Source organism: Furipterus horrens, unplaced genomic scaffold (genome assembly GCF_987537825.1).
Source record: "Furipterus horrens unplaced genomic scaffold, mFurHor1.1.pri manual_scaffold_4, whole genome shotgun sequence".
NCBI lineage: Eukaryota > Metazoa > Chordata > Mammalia > Chiroptera > Furipteridae > Furipterus > Furipterus horrens.
Genome location: NW_028327174.1, coordinates 53,844,914 through 53,858,857, shown reverse-complemented (window position 1 = coordinate 53,858,857; position 13,944 = coordinate 53,844,914). Strand labels below are relative to the sequence as shown.

General features: G+C 48.6%; 1 protein-coding gene across 1 annotated transcript; it reads right to left on the bottom strand.

Annotated features, from left to right (window-relative positions):
• Positions 1 to 713: 713 nt before the first annotated feature.
• Positions 714 to 8,215, bottom strand: HOXC13 (homeobox C13). The gene is made up of 2 exons (XM_090275580.1): positions 7,396 to 8,215; positions 714 to 1,922 (listed from the first exon to the last, which is right to left on the bottom strand). The coding sequence occupies exons 1-2, from the start codon at positions 8,132 to 8,134 to the stop codon at positions 1,666 to 1,668; spliced, it is 996 nt and encodes a 331-aa protein (XP_090131706.1). The 5' UTR covers positions 8,135 to 8,215; the 3' UTR covers positions 714 to 1,665.
• Positions 8,216 to 13,944: the final 5,729 nt, after the last annotated feature.

Below are 13,944 nucleotides of genomic sequence, written 5' to 3'. Positions count from 1 at the left end.
CTCACCTGCTCCTAGGCCTTTTCAGTCTCTGATTACATCCTTCTCCCCCTAACATACACTCATCTATTTTGGGCATCAGGATGCAAATGAGTTTCCTTCTCTTATCTAGATAGTTTCAACCACCTGATGTTTTAAAAAGGTTAAGTGGCACAAAATATGAGTCAGGGATCTTCCCTGCTGGAGAAGATAGCTATGTTCTTCCACTGCGCATTTGAGCTGAGTCAGGGCATCAGAAATGTCTATGAAGAGCCAGTGGACAAAAAGAGCTTCAGAAAGAATCTGAGCAATAAAATCAAGGCCAAAAAAATTTTTATTCTAAAAAGAGGTTTGTGGGTTTTCCTTTTTGCATTCAATACATTGTCATTCAGACATCACAGTACTATATACAGATACACAACATTTTTTTAAGCCTATTTCTGCTGAACATTTAAAAAGGACTCTGTTTTGTAATGCACCAGCAGGAGAAGGTGAGGGGCCCCCTAGCACCAAGTTGGCCTTTGAGGAGGGAAATGTTAGGCAGCATCTACATTAGGTGGCTATGTGGAGGCTGTTATTTTGGCCACTGGAAGAAAACTGCTTTCCTCTGGATAATCAGTAAAAGTGAAAATGTGAGGTTTCTATCCTCAGCAATTGCCTTGATGGAGAAGTGACTGGAAGGGGACTCTGCCAGGGGACCGATTCTCCATCCCCTGGTGCTTTTTTTTTTTTTTTTTTTTTTTTTTTTTAAGAAAGAAGTTCTGCTTCTTTGTCTGGCCTGATGGGGCAGGGAGAGAGAGGAAAGAAGGAAAGAAGGAAAGAAGGAAGGAAGGAAGGAAAAGGAAAGGAAAGAAGAGGAAGAGGAGGGAAGGAGAGAGAAGAGAAACATTTAGAAGCATGATTGAGTTTCTGTCCTTGGGCTTCTGTGTGTTGGCTGTGAAAGGACAACAGAGGAGGCAGTGGGGGCAGAGGCGGCTCCTGAGAAATTCAGTCTCTTGGTTGAGATGGGGGGAAATAGGTGGTTCCTAGGCCAATTCCAGCTTTTGTTGAGATAGGAAAAAAGGACACCTATTTGCTGCCTGTACTCCGATCATGATGCCAGAGCCCTAAAAACTGTCATTCATATTAATGTGACTTTAAAAATATGCACAGAAAATCTTAACTGGGAATTCTTGCCTAACTACAGAGTGCAGGAAGGATGGGGAGCAGGGGGAGGAACTGGAAGGAAATTATAAGCTCACCAGGCCCTACATCAATGCCGCACCCTCAGGAGGGTCCCCTACCTGTCTGGCAAAGGAGGAGGCAAGAATGGGGTCACTGGATGTTCCCCAACCCTGCTTTGGTTGGAATGATCGGGCTCTTCGCTGCCACTCGGCTTTCTGGTAAGGAGAGGGGTGAGGATGAATTCGAGTGGGGGTCGGCAACCTTTCTCCCACATCCCACAGGGACCCATCTCCAAAGTTGTTGAGGCCCAGTAGGTCCCACCTGGATGGGGGTAGGGGTTGGAGATAGTATGGGGGGTAGGGGGCGGCAGAGTGCCCCTCAGATACTTGCTGCCTCCCGGCAACGTGGTTCCTTTTTCTGGTTAATATTAAATATTCGTCTGCACCGGCGAAGGGTCCTTCGGTGGGTTCGGTTATGATACAAAGCGGCGACATAAATAGAGGGGGAAGGTGGCCAGGAAAGCGGTCAGGTGGAGTGGAGATGAGGCGCTTTCGATTTGCTGACCACCTTCTTCTCTTTGACTCGCCGGTTCTGGAACCAGATGGTGACCTGGCGCTCCGAAAGGTTCGTGGTGGCGGAGATGCGCCGGCGCTTCTCTTTGGTGATGAACTTGCTGGCCGCGTACTCCTTTTCTAGCTCCTTCAGCTGCACCTTGGTGTAGGGCACGCGTTTCTTGCGCCCGCGCCGGTAGCTGCTCACCTCGGGCTGCAGGGGAACCACGTCTAGGTGGGAGAAAGAAGGCAGGTGGGCAGCAAGTGAGTTGTGGCTAGGGGCCCGGAGGCTGCACCACCACTGCAGAGGCACAAGGTGCTCAAAGTGGACCTGCAAATTGCCCCCAAATCCTTTGCACCTCTGTTATTAGGAAGGCCACGATTAAGGTGAGGCCGCTGGGATATTTCCTCTGGTTCAAACTTTAAAGGAGGGGGCGCCAAAATTTAGTAATCAAGATAAGAATAATACTTTAATACGATGTTTAAAAATCAAAATGAATGCAAAAATACATGATGAACAAAACATCAAACTTTTAAATAAACGTGGTGCCAGTATTACTGATTTTTCTTTTTGCCTTAGGATTCAGTACGGATCAGCACAGCACCAGTGACTTGAATCATTGTGCCCTTAGAGGGGCCCCTTCAAATTTCACTGTGGTGCCTTGACTGGTGGCTTAGTGGATTGAGCGTCATCCTGAAAACCGAAAGGTGGCCTGTTCAATTCTAACCAGGGCACATACCTGGGTTGGGGGGGGGGTCCCCCAGTTGGGGATGAGCAAGAGGCAACCCTTTCACGTTTCTTTTTCACATCGGTGTTTCTCTCCCCCTCTTTCTCCCTCCCTTTCTCACTCTCTAAAATAAATAAATAAAACATTTTTAAAAATTTCACGCTGGTCTGCAGGCCTTCCCGCAGTTAAATCAGTAGGGCAGCCATCGGCTTATTATACTCAGCTCCAGTACAAGAGAAAGGTGTTCTGTTGTAGGTTTGAGGGAGGACATGGCGGGCAGGGAGACAGCTTCAGTGGGCACGGACCACCAGGCCACTGGCTCTGCACTAGGAATCTGAGGCCTGTACCAATACATAAAGAGAAGAAAAGTGTCCAGGTGTACCTAGTCTGCTTGGGAGCCCATCATTCTAGGAATTCAAGATGGAAGGCACCGGTCCCGATATGTGGAAGCAAAGGGTTCCTGCCCTAGGGTCTGTCCCCCAATGGAGGCAACAGGAGAGCCCTTCCTGGGGTAAAACCAGCTGTTCACATAAGTCTATAAAAAGAACTCAATGCCCCTCTGCCCCCACAAATGTCCACTCACCAAAACAGAGCACATTCTGCTCTGCTCCAACCCCCTCTCATCTCTTCCAATGCTGAAGAAAACTGTCTTCATCCCATGCAGGACCCTAACTCTAAATCCTAAATACCTTGTCATCCTAACTACTAGTAGTTCAATTTCTTTATACTCTGAAAATTTCACAGGAACTAAAAACAATAAATGTCACTTATATCTCCCTTCCATTGCACCCTCACCTCTGTCAATAAAAAGATCATAGCCACGCTTCAAGGGGAAGTGGGAAACTAGGAAGATTATGTAAATAATTGACCCCTTGATTTTAAAAATATAATTATTAGACTTTTTCTGGAGAAGCTAATGAAGAAGACAATATTTGAGATTATCCCCTTCATTCACACTGCCCTTTGAAAGTGTAGGCGCAGCATGGAATGAAGACGCAAAGCTCTTCCTGAAATGCTGTTCTCACCCTACCCTCATAAAACACCTTCCTACACCAATTCCTATTGGGTATGTTCTCTCCCAGGGACCCTTATCTCTACAGAATGGGGAAAGAAGAGGTCACAATCAAATGCAATAAGGAAGTAAAGTGCTCAGGAAGAATATGGGAGAGAGGGTTTCCAAGGCCTGGTTTGGCTGTCTTCATGATGACAATTTCTCAGGAAAATTGTTGGACTTGTCACTTTTCTCTGCCTATGTATGGATAGGCCAAGGTTTTATAAAAATCTGAAAAACAAAACAACTTCACTTTAACAGAGCAGATCCTTTAAGTTAAAATTAAACTTTTTTGTACAAGATATTTTTTGAAGCCTCTCAGTTCTCAAATTTGTTTTGCTTTTATAGATGTAACTCATTCAAGAAGTTGATAATTTTTGGACAAGAATAAAATACAGAAGGTAATGATAGCGTGGGGACACCATGAGGTTTTCTTTTTGCTTGTTTTAATCCCTAGAATATTTTTTCAGGCTTATTTTATAAACCCACTTACGAGATGAGAATTTTGAGGTTCTGAGTAAAATAACGTAAGTGGCAGAACCAGATTTTAAACCCAGATTTTTGGACTCAATATAAATGACATAGTAAGTTCTAAAATGGAAATAGGCCACCTGGTACAATCCAGCTTTAAAATACGTCTATTTCCCTGGAGAGCAAAATGGAATAAAAGTGGGATTTGATTCCTGAATTAATCAGGTAATTGTCCCCGTTTTTTTTTGCTTATTTTCTGTAAATGCTCACAATTACCTATCCAGTTTTGAATCCCCTAAACCCCAACTCTAATTTTGCATTGAGGTTTCATCAACACAACACTTAAAATTAGTTTAAAAAATAAGTTTTTTTAAAAAAGTAATTTATCTAAATTAGCTATTTTTCTCTGCAGAATGCCAAGGATTGATTTGGCCAACTTTTTCATGGGTCAGATCAAACTGCTTTTTTGTTTTGCTTTGTTTTTTGTTTTTGTTTTTTAAGGCCTTATGGGGAAATAACTTTAGTCTCGCCTTCTCACAGAAGCCTTCCTTCACTGTCTGTTGTTTTGGCTGAACAGGAAGTGGGATCTAAAGCTGTGGAAACACCTAGAAGCTTAAACCTGGAGAAGTGTATACTGTCTAAAGTAAGTAGGGAGTTGGCTATTCATCTTACAATCAAGCCTTCCGTAATTTCCCTCCAGAGCATACACACACTCAAACCACTTCACATCTGGGACTCTAATAGACACCTCTGGCGAGCAAATAAGACCAATGTTTGGCCACAGCTTTCCCTTGGGGCTCTATGCACATCCATTGCCACAATGGGGCTGTAAGAGGATCTTACCCAGCGAGAAATCCTAGCTGCTCAAAGAGCCCACTAATTCTTTCTCTCTCTTTCCTAATTCTAACTGTCCATGTCTGTCGTTTGTCTGTTTCTTCTTGTCCCTTTCTTTGCTGATCGGTTCTCTCTTGGAATTTCCACCTCTCTCTGTCCAAAAAAAAAAAAAGTGTCTAAACTCGCCATTGGAAGAAAAAAAAGAACACTGAAACAAGAGTTTGTATAATTGGGGGAAGGAAGAAGCCACAACATATCTTGGCCCTAATTATTTGGATCTTTCTGAACAATTGCTCCGTCTCACACACCCGCCCAGACTTCCATAGATGAGGTTTCTCAGAGCCAGAGGCACTGAAGAGAGACAGTAGTGTTTATGCCTAGATGCTGCTGAACAAACCACAATTGCACAGACAGAGTTATCTGGAAATCTCACTACTTCTAAAAGTTCTCTGTGTGAGTAGAAAGTAGCAGGGTGTCTTAAGATCATTTCTTTTTCATTTGCATTTTGCGTGGACCTCTACACTCACCAAGATACACCAGCCTGGTTCTACTTCTACACAGGGTGTGTGTGTGAGCACATAGCTACTGAGACACACTGGTTTTATATCCATTCCCATGCTGTAATTCCCATGCTGTAATTTGCAATTGTATTAAATCTCAGTTGGGCTATATCTTTTTTACTTCAAAGATATTTTTTCTCTAGGATGCTGTGATCACCAAATGTTTATTTTGAGTGGGTTTTTTCCCCTGGGAATCTTTAAAATGTGTATTTTGTTCAAAGATATTTCTGAGTTTCTCTCCAATCCTTCACCCCTACTCCACTCCACATGCACACACAGGGATGCGAGAGCAGCTTGCTCTCTTCACTTCTTCACATTAAATCCAATGTCCATCACTCTAGACCTGCGCATCTGCCCACAGGGGGCCTGGTGAGCACCTTCTCCCTTTAGCATGGCCTATTGGCTCCCCCTGCTCCAAGAATTTCTGCCAGATCCCCATCTCCTAATGAGCTTTCTGTTTGGGTGAAATGTAATTAAAGGACCACCTCTCTACATGTAAATCACCTATATTCTAGAAATGTATTATTGTGTGTTTCATATTAAGTAGTTAATAACAGAAATAATATTATATAAAAATATTATAGCCAATGCCAAATAGATAGTGCTTGATACCATGTACTAAAATTCTATCATCCTTAAATCTTCTCACAGCCAAAATGGGGTGCCTAGGGTGGGTCCACCGGGTATTCAGTTGTGTTATATTGAGTAATCTCATAATATTTACAAGAATGTTGTTTGCTACATTTTCTAACATTCATTCAGTGATATCTTCACCATCTGCCCATATCCTAATCTTGGATGCAGAGGAATTTCAGGCCCACCCTTAGGAGGTTTTCAGGTCTATACTTCTCAATGAAAATGTCCTTGAACCCATACGCAGAGCTGGGGGACACTCTGAGCAGTACAGGGAGGCATTTATGGCTGCTCTGGGCCCCAAAGGACCCTCATGGACATCAGAAGGGAGCCAGTCAGCCCTCTCCCACTGCACTATACTTACAGCCAGAGGAAACTGAAGCTCTGGATTTGTCAGACCTCAAATCCTGATTTCTCAGCACAGTGCTGAATTCAAGGCTCCTGGTGTGGTTTTTAGAAACCTGGGACTGGTCTTTCCCCGCTGGGTGTGTTTCAAAGTTCCCTACTGTTCAGAGATAGCCTCAGCTGCGGAATGAACAGGACACTCGTGAATTCCACACCCCTGCCCATACTTTGCCAGACAGAAACGGGTGGTTGCCAGCCTGGGCCTGGATGCTAGATTCCTCCAGAACAGATCTTCCTTCCCAACGCCTCTCATTCTTACCCCACCTCTTTCTGTGTTTGAGGCATGGATAACTCTTTTGCCCCACATTTTGGGGAGTTAGCAGTGGAAACACCCACAGGATTTGAGCTCAGTATACCACAGAGGTCAATAAAATTTATATCCCAGGAGTGGGATGCAACTGAAGAGACTTAGTTCTCTGCTCCTCAGTAAATTCATGGCCAAAAAATTTAAATACATCAAGAAAAGAAAAAAGGAAGCCTCCTACATTTCTGTAGACCCTGGCAAATTTGAGGGGACCCCCCCACACACACTTTTTTAAACTAGTGCCTGAACGATCTTGGAAATTCTGGCAAAGGAAATCTTTGGGGGTTCTTATTTTTCCCCCAGTTATTCGGTGGGTTGAGGGTTTTGTGCTGATGGTTGTGGATTTCAAGGCACTCAAGGTCCACCCCACCCGCATTTCGAGCCAGAAGTGGGCTTCGCCTGTGGAGAGCCGCCCGTGAGGCTAGAGCTGGCTGGGGGAGGAGAAGGCGAGCTACCGACTCGAGCTCAGCCGGCGGCCCGGCGCTCGGGCGCCTATGATTGCTTCACTCTCAGCCGGCAGCTTCGGGAAACGTGTCGGAGCAGATTTCTTACCCGGTGCATTCCTCAGCGCAGCTCGCCCGGCCAGCTTCATCGGCAGCCCAGCAGAGCCGGCGCGCCGGGGCCAGACAGCGGGGGTGGCTGTGGTGCGGAGCCCCAGGGCAGGCGGGGCGGGGAGGGGTACCTGGCAGCGGCCGCGGCACTCGGGCCCCTTCCTTACCTGGAAAGGGAGACTTCCAGAGGTGGGTGGACTGCGACTGCTCCTTGGAGCAGTACACCTGACTGTCCCAGCCGTTGGAGAGAGCCCAGTGCTGGTAGCCTTCGACGGGGATGAGCGCATCGTGACGCGGTTCCGGGTGCCCACTGATCCCAGGCACCACCGACACGTCCAGGTAGCTGGGCATCGCCTGGTAGGAGCTGGCGAAGCTGGGATAGAAAGCGAACTCCTTGGCCCTGGAGGACAGGTCGTCACCGGGCAGGGCGCCCGACGGCTCCGGGTACTTATCGCCTGGGTGGTAGGTGCAAGGCTTTTGCTGCAGGTTCACATTGTGCGACAGGCGGCAGCCGTAGTAGCTGCCACCAAACGGGTAGCCGTAGCCCAGGGTGGCGCTGGACGAGGTGGGGGGCGCTGGCGGCGGGGCGCACTGGCGTGCCGCCTCGGGGGCCGGAATGTCCGTGTAGACGGCACCCTGAGGGGCGCCCAGGGGAGCCGGCGGGCGGCCCAGCACCGGGTGTGGAAGCAGGTCGCGGCAGTGGCTGGCCGGGCAACTGCTGCCCAGCCCGTCCATACTGTGGGCTTTACCGGGGCTCGTTCCGCTGCAGCCGCCCCCCACTCCGCCCGCGCTGCCACCTCCCCCACCGCCGCCGCCGCCGCCGCCGCTGCTCTCCGCCGCGCTGTCCTCATAGACGTACATAAGGCTCTCCGGCCAGCGCGGATGCAGGAGCAGCGAAGTCGTCATGACATGATCTGCTCCAGCTTTTTAAAAACTCCACTTGCCAAAGGCAGAGAGCTAGGGAGACACCTCACTCTCTTTTCCCCTCCCCCATCCCTCCTCCTTCCTCTCTTCACCCCTCCCCTCCTCCTCCTGGTGCTTCCACCGCCCTCCCCTCCACCTTCCTTCTACGCATGCGGGGACACTACATTAAGAAATCGGTGTCTCCCACCCGCCAACCCTCAGCACCCCTCCCAAGCCCACGTGACTCTGACGGGGCCAGTGAAGTCTGGGCCTGGTCTCCTGGGGTTCCCACCCCTTCTGATGGGGCGGGGCAAAATGGGAAAGGTCTCTGCTGATTGGCTCTAAGGAGATGAGGGAGTTGGGAGATTTAAAGGGACAGGGCAACGCCCCCTGGCACGCCCGGGAGGGAAAGGTTGGGGGCTGAGAGAGCGGCACTGAATTTGGCCAATGCAAAGGGGTCTGGAAATACCAGGACTACTCCCGGCGGCTCCCCTAGGCTTTGGATGTGTATGGGGGGAGAAAGATCCCTACGCCCCCCCCCAAAGAAAGATCGCTGTGAGCGGAGCTGAGGGAGAAACGCATTTTTTCTTAATAAATGAAGAAACTAGAAAGCAGCAGGAAGCACGCGGGCAGGGCATGGGCAGCCTGGCTGTGGCCCAGGCTGACTCCCATGAAGCTCAGGGCTGGCAAGGCCCTCTGATGCCACGTAAGGAGAGATACTTGATGCCGGGATGGTGTTTCTATTTCCTACTTCCAGCCACTTACCTTTAAGCCCCTGTTTTCCGAGAGGATTTTCTCAGTTCCTCGCCCGCATGTCTTTCTCAAGCGGAGCAGATAAGGCTGGGAGGATGTGATAAGTCCCAAACACACATCCTCGCACGGAGGAGGATGCTCTCAGTGAAAAATGGAGAGGAAATAAAAGGAGAGAAATGGGAAATGGGGTGTAGGCGATAGGATAGGCTGACATTTCAATATACAATAGAAATTAAAAGCCTCGGAGTGGGACTTTTCAAAGAAAAGGGGAAGGGAGGTGGCAAGGGGGAGGATTCGGTCTAGGAAAGCTAAAAAGCCTAGGATGTGAACAAGAGCATTCACGGAAGGACCTTTCCCAAGCATGCCTCAGAGGCCCCAGGACGCCTGACCTCAGCCCCATACTGGACCTGGGCCCTTCGTAGATGAGGACCAAGGAGCTAGGCAGAGTCGGGATTAACGCAATTTCCGGCTAGCCAACCTGTTTTAGCTCCCAGGGCTTTCTTGGGGGTCACTACCTTTTAGTGTGGATTGTTTAATGCTTTAAAATTGCCCCGTACTTCAAAGGACAAATTCATACCAACTTGGTGATAAAGGCCCCTTCTTTCTACCCAATCTCCTGACTTGTGGGGCTTCCTATGCCCAGTTTAGCACCTTAATAAAGTCAACTCTTTCCAAGGCACATCTCCGCGGAATTGAGCCAAATTCCCTTTCAGTACAGGGCCTCCCTGAGGAGAAGAGGTAACAAAGAGAGAAAAAAGAGGGGAGAGGGGCTGCAGTAACTCCCTTTTCTGCCTCTGTTATATGGTTTACATGCTGGGTGCTCCTATCCTGACAGTGCGCAGGTGGTGGCCACACAGTAACCAAACTGGACCCACTGGACCTCTACAGCCTTGAGAGCAAATGGCCAGGTCTATGCTGAAATTCAGTCCACCACAGTCTCCCTTCTTCCTATAGGGGGAAGATGGTGTTTGATGATGGAGAACGTCTTCGCAAGGGTGAGTTAGAATAAGAAACAAATCTTTATCAGTGTGATCATCATCGGGAAGAGTCGTCTTAGAACTCAGTTCAGAAATTGGGCTTCAGGCTGGGCTGGCAGTAGGAAGAAAAATACAGCAGGAAGGTTTGAAACAGAAGCAGGCTAGCATGAATGTGTTGAGGATGATGATGGTGGGACGAAGAAAAATGAGCTGAGGGGAAGGTGGGTTTTTCTGGAGGCAGCTCTTGACTGGGAAACTGCCTTCCCTGCTTCCGGAATCCAAGGTCAAGGTAAAATGAGGAGAGCAAACATGGCCTGGCCAGGCTAGACTGGGTCTTGTGACCTTGGCCCTCATGTCTGCCTGAGGGCTGGCTGGTGGGGGTAGGTGGGTGGGAAGGTCTGCGGGCTTCCAGCCTTGAGAGGAGAGGTGGTACGGAGGCTCTGGCTTCCTCTTGGGTAATGTGCTGGTACACGTCCTGGTCCACATGGAGTGCAGAACCCAGGGCAACATGGGCCAGGCTCTATGGCGCCACCAGGAGAAAGAAACGGCCTGAAATATGCACTCCATTCCTGGGGCTCCTTCCTGGATACAGGAATGCTATAGCCCAATACTAGATGAGAATTCCTCAGGCCAGAACCCAAAGGCATGTATCCAGCTTCTGGAAGTAGAGGGCAGAACCACAGGAAGGATCTGGGTGCAGGGATGCCCAGCAATAAATAAGATTAATAGTATGTTCTTTTCTAGGTTTATATAAGGACATTAACTATTCTTATTGGAATGAGATATACATTTAATTAACCTGGCAATTTTACAATTCCATTTATTAGGGGCACTGGGCGGCCAAAATTTAGCAACAAGAGTAAAGAACTGGAACCAAAGTCCTCTTCATCAAGAAAAGTCTAAGAAGACGTAGACCCCCCCCCCCAAGAAATTTGGGGGAGGGAGAAGACTGGAAGGGAAAGTTCAGGGCTAAGGGCGTTTGAAGTGGCTGGTGAAATGTTCGCATTTTCTGAATGATCCCCCCTCTCCACACACTCTCTCTCTCTCTCTCTCTCTCTCTCTCTCTCTCTCTCTCTCTCTCTCTCTCTCTTTCGTTTGGTTCCCCAAGATCTTTCGCTCCTGAAACTGCCAGCTCCGCGCTGGGGCGAGCCAGGAGAGGGGAGGGAGGCGGCGGTGCCAAAGCCCGCGGGCGAGCGGCGGAAAAGTAAAGCGTTGTTGGTTAATTAACTTTAAGCCTGGGGTCGCTTCTCCCTCCTCCCCCGAAAAAAATGTGGATCTCCCTGAGACACAAATAAAACCAAATTAAACACTCCAGGAGAATATACACCACTGGAAACGTAGTAATTACATGTCGGAGGCGATCCCGCCCTAGAAAGCCCGGCGCTTGAAACCCTCGGCTCTGCGCTCATCCCCTACCAGTTGGCCACAACTCGCCCCACTGGGCTGAGCCAAGAGGCGATGGCGCTTGACTACGGACAACATTTACAGAAATCAAGACAAATGGAAAGGTTTCTAGGTCTTTAGAGGTGCTGTTCATATGGAGGGAAAGACAGAGCATTTTATTATACTAAAGGAAAATGGCATCCCAGCCCCGTCGGAAAGCCCCAGCTCTGCTTTGGGCTCTTTTTACAACGGAACATTTCAAGGGCCAGGCGTCCCTCCGTTCTAAGCCGCACTGCCCTCAGCTTCCTCTATGGACTGAGGTCCCAGCTAAGTTCAGCTCTGAAATTCTTCTTAAAGGCTCCCACATATAAAGGAGATATTCATTGTGCCTTTTCACTGGACATGTGTGACATATGTGTGCACACCTGGCCTGTGGGTTTGGGACTGTGTGCAAGATGCATGCACTGTTTCAGCACATGCCCTGTGGACACAGCCTAAATGTGTTTATGAAGATACCCAGCCCTCTTCTGAAATCCTCTATTGCAAATAAAGATCTCTGCTGGTCTATTTATTTCCCTGTATACACACTTAACTTACACATTCATCTTCTACTTAGACATCCCAAAGGAAAATACTAGAAGAATGATGAGGCAGATGCCTGTGTCTTTCTGAAGTTGAGGGGCAGAATTCCTGGTTCACTGTATTAAAGACAGAACCAGAGGTGTAAGTTCATAACATTTGCAGCACAGGTCCAAGCTTGAGGCACACACTTGGGGGTGGACTATAGCTTGAAAGGGAGAATAATGAGAGAAATGAGGTTGGTGTGTGCCTTATTCAATAACCAGGTTGCCTTCTCTGGAAATTAAGCATTAGTTGATGTCTTCCCTCCTTCCTCTGTTTCCTCCATCTTCTCTATAAAAAAGAGCGTAAAACTCTGAAGTTCCTGCCCCCTCCCTTTTATGGGACAAAGTCTAGTTTAAAAAGGGAGGGGATGGGTTTGAGGCTGCAGGAAAACAAAGAGCCTCATCACCATGGGGTCTGGTTTCTGACCCAGACTTGGGGCGTTCGTGGGTGGGCAAGAATTTTGGGAGCATCTTTCCTGTCCAGGGTTCAGGCTGCATGATAGAAGAGATCTGTGGAGGAGAGAAGACATAGGGCTTGAACTATCCTGGAAAGAAAGGAATGTTTGAGGTGGAGATACCACTTACAGAAGGTGTGGGGGGTTCAGGGAGGGCGCCCCTGAGAGTTTGTCTGAGGGGGAAGAGCCTTCTACTCATTCAGAGGAAATTTCTGGTGGGTTGCAAATGGTGATATTGTTGGGGAAGAAAAGTGGTTGATCCTGGCTGGGGATCCCCTACCCTGCCAGTCCCCTCCAAGCCTCTTTTCCTCCAGGTCTCTGGGCTCTGGAAAGTCACGGAGGTCTAAGGACCATGCAGATGCAGACCCCCGCCCCCAGGTTCCTGGATCCCTCCAGAACCTGCTCTGCTTTAATCTCTTCACCCCCACAGCCTGGTCTCAGAGAAGAGCCACCCAGACCTCTCCTCCCAGTCTGGGAAATTACCTCCTGAACAACGACTGCCATCTTGGCATCTTCCACTTTTATTGTTTTCACTCCCTGGGCCCCCAACCTGAGCGATTATGGGACCAGGTTGGCTGAGACATCACTTTTCTCCTAGTTTCAGTGTTTTCTGCTCTCAAACTCACACTTGCCTTCCTGCAGGCCCTACTCACTTTCCTCTTTCAGACATCAAAGAAATTCTCTACCTTTTGCTGTCCACTCAGGGCTTGCAGTTTGGGGAGCCACACCAAACTGTCCTTTCTGATTCTTCAGGGACCCAGATAGGGGTTCTGGTTTAGGCTAGTATCACCATTCTTTTCCTGGATTCCCTTCCAGCCTGCCCTCAATCACAGACCCTGCCTTATGGTGCACTGGGTTTGGGTGGACCGATCAGATAGCCCCTTCCTTGAAGAATTCTCTGGAAACCTCCAGTGGCATCCAGGGTCCCAACCCCAGCCCTTTTCTCCCATTGCTTCCCAGCCCCCACCAAGCTCCACACAGAGCCCCTTCCCAACCCTCCTCATTCTCTCCTTCCCCAGACCACCTCTTTTGTAATCCTCATCCCTGCTATTCCAGTTTCTTTTTTAGCAGTATTTCAGCAAGTCACTTGTCCTCTCCTCAGCCCTCATTGATCAAATAAGTTCAGGGAATAAACACAAAGTTAAGAAATTAATAAAGTATCTCCTCCCCCTTCTTGTATCCCCAGAGCCCTTACCCCCACCCCATTCCCTGCTATGGGAGAGAGCCCTCTGTCCCCCTCCTCTCCCGCCAAAACACCTCCCCCTTTCAAGAAGCCCTTCAGAAACAGACAAATAAAATCTCTCCTGGTTTTAGGGCCTGTCTGAGAGGGAAGTCCAAGTTCATTTTCAAGTTAGACAACAGAGCTGAGGGGGGCTGGGGAAGAGGTGGAGTAGTGGTGGCTGGAGGCTGGATTTGGCTTCCTTGCAGAGATCTAACAAAGGCCCCTTTTGGTCAGAAAGCTAACAAACTGAATGCTTGGAAAAGCTGTTTATCACTTTCGATAATTTCCTCCATCTTTTAAAGTTTATATTTGGGGCTCCTAGAAAGGAAGTAGACCAGCTTCTCCTCTACCCCCTTCTCTTCTCTCTTCTCTCTCCTCTCCTCTCCTCTCCACTCATCTC